Source organism: Psittacula echo (genome assembly GCF_963264785.1).
Source record: "Psittacula echo genome assembly, chromosome: 4".
NCBI classification, from domain to species: Eukaryota; Metazoa; Chordata; class Aves; order Psittaciformes; family Psittacidae; genus Psittacula; species Psittacula echo.
This window is the reverse complement of record NC_137738.1, coordinates 30,440,958-30,452,924: the sequence shown is the minus strand read 5'-3', so window position 1 is coordinate 30,452,924 and position 11,967 is coordinate 30,440,958. Positions and strand designations below refer to the sequence as shown.

Genomic DNA, 11,967 nt, shown 5'->3' with positions numbered 1-11,967 from the left:
GTAGTATCAAGCACAATTACAGTATGTAATTAAGCAAATTCCTTATTTCCCCTGACTAAATAGGTGATTATTACTGATACGGGAAGCTTTTGATATTTACCAGCTTACTTTTTAACAGCTTTTTTTTCTTTTTTTTATTTCTTAGTGTTTAGGCAAACCTGTGTTTAAAACCCTTTTTCCTGAAGGGGAAAAATCAAGTTGATGGCATATTGAAACTGGTATCAGCTAATGTGATTCTTACTATAGTGAGAGGTGCTATAATTTCATCATACCATAAAATGAGTTGTTGTGCTAAGGAGGTAAGTGGCTCAAGTGTAACAACTCAGTGACATGCGCGTTATGGGAGTGTGTCAATACAAACACAATTATTTAAACACTGGCTATGGAAGAATACTTTGACTTCTAAAATGCACAGCTCTGAAGTGTTTTTAATGAAGAATAGCAACTAATGTGCATTTAATGACTTCAGAGAATATTGTGTATGTGATGTCTTGGAAATTTAGCAGTTGAATAACTGAACCCAGTCTGTGACATTAGGAATCACAGGAACCCTTAGTGGGGAAATAATTTGCAAATGGTATCAAATGTAATGTAGCTCAGCCATTGCTTCTGTTGTGTAGATACGCTTTATAAAATGCTAGATAAATCAAAGTATAGTTAACATTCCATAAATAAGGTGGAAAAGCTGTCTGAGACCTTTGCTTTTTAAGAGTTATGAAAATCTTTATTGGAAAGTAACTTTCTTTTGAAGCCTGCTTATGTAAAGAAATGGTGGTGGTTTGTTTTAACATAGGCTGTGTTGAGATCAGTGCCATCTTATTTTGAAGAGTTAGTGGTATCTTTGAAATTCAGCAAATGAGTTAAAATATAACTAATTGGGAACCTGCAACATTTTATTTATTTTAATGATGTAGGATCTGAACAGTAATGGTTATTGTCATGTCAGATCAAATAACCCCTGGGAGATTATTTTTTTTACTGATATGTTAAATGTTTGTGTCTATATTTCTAAATAATAGATATTTTTATCTCACTTTGTTTGCATACAGTTTAGTGCAGGTGTTTGAGGCTTCCCTAACAGAAGCAGCACTACGTAAATGGCTTGGAGCAGTGCTTTGATAGTAGGATTTGAATATGACCAAGTATCTTTCCCTCCACACCACAGTTACCACCCACCAATGCTCTGAAGGTGAATTTGTTATTCTAATAAGAATAAACTGTGTGTAATATAGGTGTATTCATATAGTTGAGCTGTCTTTAAAACTGCACATATAATTTCTCAGTTACTTTCAGGGAGGACTTAACGAGCTTGCAAGCATTCTGCATTATGTCTTTAAAGCAGGGGTGGGGAGATAATTGTGTTGGAGTTTCTGTGCTGATCTATAAAATCCTAGTGGACTTCATAAAAATGTAAGGTAGTTAAACCTGTCTGTCCACAAATGGTACTGGAACCTTTGATGGGAAAATTGAACTGCCACTATTGTGGCAGTCCCCACTGTACCCAGTTTCCCACTGAGCAGAGTGGAAAACGCTCTTTGGCTTTACTTCTCCCTCTTTCTTATTACTGGTACAACTAAGATGGGAACGGCATTGCTGGTCATACCTTTCTTTGCAATAGACTTCCCCCTTTCCCCTTCCACTGTGCTTTGGCTCTGAGCTGTTAGATTTTATGAAATGTAGGTCACTGGGAAAGTTTATTATGGTGAAAAAGCTCTTTTAATTATTTCTGGGCCTTCATAATTTGTATTTGAAGCAATTTGCATGTAATATGACATTAGAATATACATTGCATCATCTCTTAGGATTGTAACATGTATTAAAAATTAGTTTGTAATACTACGATTGTAAGGCCCTTCTCTTCTGTTTGTGACTCTTTTTCCTAGGTGCATGTCTCATACAATGCATTGCATGCTATAACGTGGGTGTATTTTAATTTCCTTCAGTTGCTTCACTGTCAAGGCACTGCCAAGCAACTGTGTTGATAGCCTTGGAATTAATTGCTATCAGTTGTTTGTTGTGCTTGAAATTGAGGGAATTGCAAGGAAAATTTGAGGCCTGCTTTTCTTTAGCAAGCTAGCTGAATTGGTTCAGTGTAGTTTCTGTATCTGATGTGCAGACAAAGCAAGTTGGAAGTCTATGCAGAAAAACAAAGTCTCTGTAACTAATTTCAGATACATGATAATAAACAACTGAAATTATTCTAATCTTCGAAAAAGGGACATGGCAGAAGGGTAAACAGCACACAGTATATCTAAAGCCATAGTAGCATCCTGGCTGGATTTCAGGGTGGCTGAGGGTACTGTGACTGCTCTCTAGCTGGAATCAGGGATCAGGTTGTGGCTGCCTTCTCCTTCCATCATCCTTTGGGGGAGGTGTGGGTGTTCATGTTGAGGTGCTGGTCCCAGCTCTGTGACTGTCCACTCCTTCTCTGCCTTGTGCAGAGTGCAGCTCTGACCAGCTCTGGGGCTTAGGACCTGCAGCCCTCTACTCGTAACATCTAGCCTGTGGGTTGAGCTATAATCTTCAGTATATTTGGGCAGGAGTTCTGCTCTGGTAGCCAGGTGAGGGATTTGTGCTGCTGGACTTGCCAGGAGGCATACCTGGGGTCCGTAAAGGAGCTGAATGGTAAACCTGTCTAGAGGAGCACCGAAGGGGATGAGTTTAGGGTAGACTAGTTCTAAGTACTGCAATTGTACCACTTTGGCTCCAAGAATTTGTAGAGTCGCATCCATTTCACTTTGTGTGAATATCTAATGCTTTGGCCAATTTAAACCTTACTTATATTAGCTTAGTTTAAATTTGGTGTTTAAAGAGCTGTGATTATCTGTCTGCTTTAGAAATTCATAGTGATTTAGTGAGAACAATTTTAAGCTGATTTTAATTAAACCAAAGAACCTTTTCCATTTTTACAGATGAGGCCTGTGACTGGTCTTTGTAAATGGTGATAAAGTATATCCAGTCTTAGAATGACTTTTCTGCATGACTGATTTCTTCTGCTGAAAGGAAATTTGGGCTGTTATTCTGTATATAAATTAAAAGAATTAAGTTCTAAAGAACATTTTGTTCAATTTTTGTTCCCTTACTCCAAAAGCAGTTCCTATTTGTTAAGACTTCTATTAAATTACTCCCAGTACAGCATTTCAGTGTCTTTTTATAGGAGACAGGCTGATGGACTCCCTGACCTTTTTTTATTTCTGATTTCTGTGATGCTTTTTTCTCTGACAAAAGACAATGTAAGAGGCAGCTGGGGTATTCTAATTTGTGGTGGTAGGAAGCAGAATACAGAAGCTCAACTGTAGTCACATGGTGAGATGTGCCACTATTGTAGTATGTGGAAAATGCATAAATTGCTTTTGTTGAAGGTTATTTGGAGAAAGTGTAGTGAATGTCGGAAAAATTATTCTGGGAATTTCCAGGTCCGATGCTTAAATTTTATATAGGATGTCAGTGTATTGAGGTGTGTATGAAACCTGTGTTAGGAGTTGTCAAGGGGTTTAGATTACATGCACATATATCAATGTAAAAATTGTCAAGGGGTTGTAATGAGAGATGAATATTAAATATATTGCATGTAAAGAAAAAAAATTGGAAAATTGTGTCTTGGGAAGAGCCCTGTGTGGGTGATGAGAATGTTTCTGTCACCTGAGCTTTGGGCAATTGATTCTGTTTCAATGAGTAGAGGGCAGGTAATTGAAGGCATGATTCAGGTAGTCACTAGATCTCTTTGAAGGGTGATTCTGGTAAATAGGTCCAGTCAATATGTTTTTGTATTACAAAATGGATCATGGTGCAGAGCTTGTATTCTCATTGATTGTGCACAGGACAGAGGAATGGAATATCTTTTGACTAGCAGCAGTAAAGGCATGTGAAATTGAAAGTAGTCACCATGTAATTTTTCACCCATAATATTTTTCTAATAGAAATGTGCAGAAAACAACCAGATACCACATTCTGGTATCCTGCTTTTAATGTTTGGTGTGTTGTGTTTTTTTTAAAAATTAATTAATTATTTTTTATTTTTATCTTGCTTCTTTGTATTCTGCTCTGCAAACAGCAAATCTTTCCATCTGTGTAAGTAAGGTATATGTGGGGAAATTGAGCTATTGAGCCATTTTCTTAATGATATCAACACTGCAGAAATGCTGCCAATTATATGGTGGCATTAGTTTTCTAGAACTGATGGTCCTGCATTCAAACCTTTTCCTTTAACATTGTATTTTGGACAGTAGGTAATACAATAAAGCTAAATGACAATGTGTAAAATATCTCGTTAGACTGACATCTGCAGCTACAGACTGTTACAGAGTTGCATCTGTTCTGGAAGTAGAATCTGAATCATTTGCTCATACTAATAACACATGGATATGATGCGCAAGAAACTGGATGTGAGTAACAACAGATTATGCACAAAATTTCTTTGCATGGTTCTCATCTTTTTTGTGAAAATTCAGTCCTATCCTAGATGTCCTTGTAAGTCTGAAAATCGTTCTGGATCAGAGAGACTTTAACCAGGTCTGTGCTTTACTGTGCTGCTAAGCAAATTGAGAATGAAAAAGCACAAGAGTGGTGCTATGAATAGGGAAGATGATGCAGTTCATTGTACCAAGGTTTGTGTCCCAGTTATGTTAGTGAGTTCACTTAGAGGCAGGTGCAAACTCTTTCGGAAGTGAATGAATACACACACCGTTCTGTGGCCACACCTTTTCTCCTCTATCAGCATTATGGTCTGTGTCTTTGTTTTGTTGAAACAGAAAGCAATGCACTGTGTGAAATTCCTGAAACAATTATTTTCAGATGCTGCAATATGTTAAGCCTAGGAAACTGTGGAAACACTTTAATGACTTTTTTTCCCTCCCCCAGATGGTCAGGAGCACTTCATGCCTGCAGGCTCTCCTTGTAAAAAGAAGCTGGCAAAAAGACCTGGATACATGAGGACAGAAGCTCAGCGACAGGTAGATTTTCAGTCCCTGAGTGCCTGCAAACCATTCAGCCCAGAAGAGCTCAGACGTGGCAAGCAGCGCTGTGAACACCTTGAGAGCTGCTCTCTACGCAGGCAATGCCAAAATAACCTTGAGTTCTCATGCTGTAGTTCTGTAGTTTCTGCTAATGAGGTAACAGTGTTGTCTGCTACTGGAAATATGCCAGGATGCCACAAAAATCTTCCATGTTGCAAGAGTCCGCAGTCAGAAAACACAGCAATAATGGTTTACTCTACTGCAGCAACAAAAAAAGGAGATGTTTCTGCTGTATGCTGTACACAGCAGAAAAGTGATGGTGCTGAAGTGAGCGAGCCTGCAAACTTGTGTGCTTTGGATCAGACAGAAGGGAATAACAGCTGTGAATGTCAAACCAGAGATGTCATTTCTTGTTCTGTTAGGGCACACGATAGCTTTAGTTCAAGTTTCAGCTTCATACAGCTCTCCCTGAACTCGGCATCTGGAGTAAGAGATACTGAAGGCAAGTCAACCATTGAGGAAACTGAGTATGTTCAACATCCCAGCACTGCAGGAAATCTACAGATGCTAGAAGAGATGATGCACACTCATGAGCACTTGGGAACTTTACAGTGCTTCTCCAGGCCCTGTGAGGATTTGGAGTATGAAAATGAGACCACAGTGAATGATAAACTGCAGGACTGTGAGACTGTCTCTCTCTCAGACACAGATGCAACATATTCATATTCTACGGATTCCTCAGATGCAGCATCTGCTGGCTCTTCTGTTACCTCAGGCTATGAAAGTAGTTTTACTGTTAGTGACCATAGCTGGGATACTTTGATAAAAAAGTATGAACCAGTGCTACAGGACTGCCTGCTTGGCAACCGTAGTAGATTAAAGGTTAGTAACCTCACTTCATCTTTGATTCCTCCCCTGGCCCTCAAAACATTTGTATTTACAGAGCCAAAGTCAAAGTTGATGTAGGAGTTAGGATGTTAACGGCTTTTATGGCATTTGTTCATAAAGGTTTACAGTAGCGCTGTGCATAATAAAAGTGAGAGCTGTTTTTGTTTTCTTTTTGGTCCTTTTAAAAAAAAAAAAAAAAAAAGTGATACTTTTGTAGTACCCTATTCCTATGTTTGACTGAAACTGTGATCCTCTTATTTCTGATATGTCACACATCAGTTTCTGAATTCAACAAATACTGGTTTTTTTCCCACAGATGGCTGTTTTGCCTGCAGTTTGGAGTACGTGTAGTACAAAATTTGAGGGTGGTCAGAACTCTCTTCTTGAAGCACCATGATTTAACAACACTAAACTTCATAACTAGAAATGCTTAAGTTTAGCTAAGTTCTTGGAGTGAGGCATCCATAGGAGAGTAACCTGTTAACTAATGGTGGGTGGTCTCCCCACATAAAGAAAAATGAGCGTCAAGTCCTTGCTCTAACTCCAACTGGGAATTGAACCTTTTTTCTTTTTCCTTCCACACCAGAGGAGTACTGGGCTGTTGAGTCGGGAGTCCTTGGTTTTGCATTTGTGTATACCCATGTATGTATAGACAAACAGTCTCATTCACTGTTTGTTTTTGTGGGAAGGGAAACTTTTAAGAAGGATTAGCTGTGTTTTGTTATAGAGTCTTTAGGATGATGGAGTGGGCATTGGAGGGAAACTATTTTGATCTTGCCTGCAATAAGGAGACAAATACTGGCTTTATTTCATTTTTGTTTACAGTGCCCTAAGTGGGTGGTTGGGTTTTTTGTTTTGGCTTACAGTGCTCTCTGATGCTTACTTTTCATAGAGGATACATCTAGGACTCAAGCTAGGTTCTCTTATGTACAGCCTTCACTCACATTTTTATGGAGCAGTTTCTTTCGCTTCATGCCCGGAATGACAATGTGCCCAAAGCCTGGGACAGTTTGGGAAATTAATTCACTGCAAAATTTGGCAATATAAACCATAATCAAAATAGGAAATTATTTTCTATCTTTTCAGCATGCTGCTTTGATAGGTACAAAAGAAGCACTGCTATCTTTCATTTCTGTAGTCATTAATTCATTGAACAGAGAATTGGGGATTTGTGCCCTCACATCTTTGCCCTTGATTAGTCAGTTGTGTATGTTTAATTTGAAGCCTCTTCCTGTTGTAATGATAATGAGCAAGTCTCAAACTTTCAGAAAGAAACAAAAGCAACTATAGTCCAGAGAAGGGGACAATACCAAGGTTGTTAAACTTATGCTTTTTCTGTAATTGTGGCCATCATGTAGTACAGATATAGGACATGCCATGCTGAAGCAGCTCTTTGATTAGATGAGCTCCAAACATAGAATAGTTAGGGTTGGAAAGGACCTTAAGATCATCTAGTTCCAACCCTCCTGCCATGGGCAGGGACACCCCACACTAAACCATGTCACCCAAGGCCTCATCCAACCTGGCCTTGAACACCGCCAAGGATGGAGCATTCACAACCTCCCTGGGCAACCCATTCCAGTGCCTCACCACCCTCTCATCTTACAAGCCTGCAAATGGAACGCACTTTACTGTGACAGCATCAGTCAGTTTGCCGTGGGCATGCCTGGGCTGTGGTACCCAGTCTTTAAGCAGTCTTTAAATGACCTGCCACTGTGAGCACATGATGCAGTAAACACTGCAAACAGCAGCAAAACTGACTTCTCAATGTAGATGGTTGTTATACATCATGTATATGAAAAAAGTGTCATTTGAATAATTCCTACTGCAGGCTTCTTTAAAACTCTATCAAAAGTATGGCATAAAATACAGAAAATAATTTATGGTGAGGATTCATGGCTTCTCCCTTCAATATATTCCACATTCGTCACCAGTCTCTGAGAAAAAGATTGGAGTTTCAGGATGTGAAAACTAAAATAAAGCCTTGAGGAAAAGGGAGTATTTGCAATGTTGTGCAGTGTTGTTTGTTTTTTCCCTCTGGCGCATCCTATAGCCTGTTTTTGATTGTTTTCTGGCTTTTTTTTTATAGTTATTTTCTGACTTCCACGTACCATTTTTAGAAGGGACACAGTTAATTTAAATGTCTTGCCTAATTTGTGTGTTGATTGTGTAGTCATGATAACTTAGTGTTTGTAGTAAGCTGCTAGCTGGCTGTATCTATTTTTCCTCTATGCAATTTAGAATTTAAATATAAAGGAGTTTCAGGGAGGAGTAAATGCAAAATATCTGAAGCATAGACTTTCTTGTGCTGAAAAATGCTTTCTCAAGCACTTTCAGGCTTTGGGCTATGAGAATGTATGCTGCTTGTTTTCCAGGCTTACCTTTTTCAGTGCTAATAATAATGGTATCTTTGGTACAGGCCATGTATAAATTTAATAAGAAGTAAGCACTTCTCAGTCTTGTAGCTGTAGCCATGTTAGGCTGTGGCTGGCATGGCAATGAGGACTACCTACCTTCTTACCAAATTCTTCTGCAGTAAAAACTTGTGGCCTTTAAATACATCCCTGGCCTTACAAATTTTTAGTAAATATAATACTCTTGTCCAAACCGTTCATGCTAAAAATAAGAAACAGTAGCTTTTGAAATGGAACTTCTTTTGTGGTAAAAGTTTCTTTTTTGTGTGTGGAAGGGTGCTCTGCGTGTGATACAGGTATTCCTGGTGGTTTGATTCCCATTGCCCCCTTCCCCTCCCCATCTAGCATTTGCAGTGGGAACATTTCTGAAGATGTAAATGTCAATGTTATGTAGATGAGCCTAAATTATATTTTAGTAAAACTTTGTAAGCTTCATGTGAACACAATTTTCTGTGCCATAACATGAGTATACCTGTTGCAAAACATTCATGCTAGATTTCTTTTTTTTACTTACAGAAGAAAATGGTTTTCGAATGGAAATTCTGGATTTGTGCTGTGCAAAACTCATATGGAGCAAAAATTGTTATAATGGTCTCAAGAGCACACAGAATACAATGTGATCTGAAGTGGATGTTGTGTTGACAGAATCCTCGAATAGTCTGCACTTTGATTTATTTAAAGTGTGAAAAATATCCTACAATCACATGATCTCTTGCTTTTCAAGAAATATTGTTTGTTATTCTCTGTATGCATTTGGACTGAAGCTGTGCTTGGCTCAAGTAGCTGCAGTACAGCTGAGTTCCAAATGGGTCTGTCCACTCAACAAACGCTAGGCTTAACTCTCAAAGTTGGGCCATTCTAGCGATTTAGTAATCTATTAAATTGATATGATGTAGAGGTTAATAGTGTAATATTTTTAAAATGCAACTTTTTCATCATTAACTTCTTTCTCTTTGCATAGATAAAATCCTTGATCTTACAGCTCCAGAGGCTTCAGGAAAAAGCGGTAGAGGAAGATGACTATGATAGAGGTGAGAGTTGCTCCCTCCTTCCCCCACTAGATCATGCCGGGGTTTTTTCCCTTCCCCCTTCTTCCTCTATTAATTTTATTTTACATTTGCTACATAGTGGTGGGTAGGTGTGGAAGGTGAGTTCAATGAACTGCATTGTTTATTCTGATATATGGCAGGAAACAAAGAGCAAAATAGGTCAGCAGCAAGTAGCAACAGTTTTTATTTTCTTGAGTCACATCACCATGTGGGAAGGTTGAAATCCAAATATCCACTATCTGGATCAGCTGTTTTGAAGTAGCATGACTTTAAAAAATGCAGAAATGAATGAAAGCTTTGAAAAGAGAAAGGACAGGCACTGGCTGCTGACAGAGTGTGATTTCTTGCTTGCTAGATTTAGTCATGACACTACAGCAGGTCTCAAACACAGAAAATGAGGTCAGTAGCTATTACAAAAGTGAATGATACTGTCCTGTGGGATTAACTTGATGTCTGCTGAGTTGAATGAAAACCACCATCTAGAGAATATGGGGATGATACAGCTGCTGGCAAATATCTGTATTTGAATAGTGCTTTTCCTTTCAAATGCCTCGGCACTTCGCTAAGCACTGTGTGTGTGTGTTTGTTAATAATTAGAGCATCTGTTAACATACATTTTGGATTTCTTATTTCACATGGTGGTCTGTGTTCAGGTACTCGTGTTTTGATAGTCTTGAAGTTCTAGGTTAAATTCTTCCTGCTAGATCTGTCTTCAGTTGGGAAGCCCTGCAAATGGTTCAGTAAAATCTGCATGGGTACATCAGAGAAATAAGGCTGGGAAAAAGTAATTTCCTGCTGCTTTTTTATTCTCAGCTTTTAGGGTATTGGGGAGTGGCCAGACTTGTGGTTTTCCTTTCAAAATCAATGTGTGAAGCTTTGCAGTTGTACCACGGTTCTGTTTCCCTGCCTCCAAAGGTGTTCTTCAGGACAATAGGAATGCTTTTTAATAGAGTCCAAGGAGTAGGTGTGTAGCCCTTTTACAGGAGTGGTTCTGCTGGCCTCTTAAGCACTTGTCTGTATGTAGGAGAAAAGCCTGCTACTGTCACAAGTCATTCTTTTAGTGTGGCCTTTTCCAGTGGGGAAACCCTTTAGCTATGTTAAAAGTGGAGGATGTTGTAGATATTCATGGGTTTAATCTCTGTCAAATAAACATTATTGATGTGTATGCTTTACATGTGTAACACTCGTAACTCTTTTTTTTAAAGTGCCTCTGGGTTGAGTTCCCAGTTGGAGACTTCCTGACAGCTGTGTACTCAGCGTGCATGGTTCCCACACATTGCAGCTGGGATTTTCTGGGCGGTCATCCACTCTGACAGGAGTATTTTACTATATCAGGTGTAACATCTGCCTGTGATGCCACATAGTCGTTGACCACAGTGAAAAACGATGACTTGCCTAAGTTTGCACAGAAAGTTGTTATGTAGTTTTCCTGGGTGCTAGTATCGTATATTCAAACCAGGACTATCTTTATGTTGACCATTGTTTTATTAATTACCCTTTCCAGTTTCCACCCTAGTTGTCAGGCAGGTAGCACGAAGGGTGGTTTGCAGAGTCTTGCATTAATTCCCTTCAGAAAACTAGTCTGGCTGTGTTGTGGGCACCTCTTACAGACAGCAAAAGTGGCAGCAATGCAAAGGTGGAGAGGAGCATCCACAGGTGAGATTGCTGTTTTCTGTGCTACGCCTGGCATATATAGGCAGAAAACGTTTGTCCTGATACGAGACTAGGTACTGAGGTGCTTGAGAGAGTTTGCTTTATGCTCCTCCATCCTTTTGAAAACTAGAACTCCACACACGACTGTTCTCAGGAAATGCCATGCTCCATACATGCACATGACAATGCATTCTTAATTTTATCAGTCCTTTGAGTCTTTGACCCATTTACTGTCTTACTGGTCTTTGTTCCTCATCTGATAGAACTGTCAGCTGGGGTTTTTTATGATTACTTTTCGTTACGTTCATGGTATTTGAACTGGCTTCCTTGTTTTTTTTGTGAATCACAGGCAGCATATCTTCAGGGAAAGACTTGCATGGAGAAGGTGCAGTGCTGCAAGAAGTATTAGAGCTGTGACCTTCCTTCCTTCTCTTGCATTTGCAAGCTTTCCACCTTTGCTTTTAGAGCTATGTCACAGTTCCTAGTGGAGAACAAAGTCTTGCCTGGCATGGAGTGAGGTTTGAAAGCTTATTAAAAAGCTTACAGATTGGCCCAGTACCAATTTCTGTTCAAGTGGAATCTGTAATTAGCCTTCTTTAAAGGGATCTTATTGCCAAATATTGCTAGCATGGAATGGAATTGCTAAGCATTCAGAGCTGTGATGTGGGACATAAATGGAAATACATTATCAGGGAGTGGGAGAAGCTGACAGGGTGTATGTGGAGGGCTGAGGAAGTTTTAACTATAATGCTTAAAAGAAAATTGTTGTCCCTATAATTTGGGGGACTTCTTTGACTGTAGGGCAAGTCCTCTGTTAAGAGCAGAAGTTGTGAATGGGAGATGGTAGTAGTGCTATGTGTCATGATAGCACAGGTCTTGCTGATTTGGGGGTGATGCAGGGGAAGGGGAGATCTGGTGTGATGTGAGTAGCTGCAAAATGCCCTATATGTGGAAGATGTGAGTAGAGGCGAAGGAGGGCAGGTGGAGGGGGAGTATGGGTGGCTATAC

The 11,967-nt window shown here is 39.4% G+C and overlaps 1 protein-coding gene across 1 annotated transcript in view; it reads left to right on the top strand.

Moving 5' to 3' along the window:
• The first annotated feature begins 4,862 nt into the window (after positions 1-4,862).
• DISC1 (DISC1 scaffold protein) overlaps positions 4,863-11,967 on the top strand; it is a 175,371-nt gene continuing 168,266 nt past the window's right edge. Inside the window, exons 1-2 of the mRNA XM_080615550.1 lie at positions 4,863-5,837; positions 9,219-9,288. Of these exons, the coding sequence (XP_080471676.1) occupies positions 4,878-5,837; positions 9,219-9,288 (1,030 nt within the window). The 5' untranslated portion in view covers positions 4,863-4,877. The remainder of the gene's footprint in view (positions 5,838-9,218; positions 9,289-11,967) is intronic.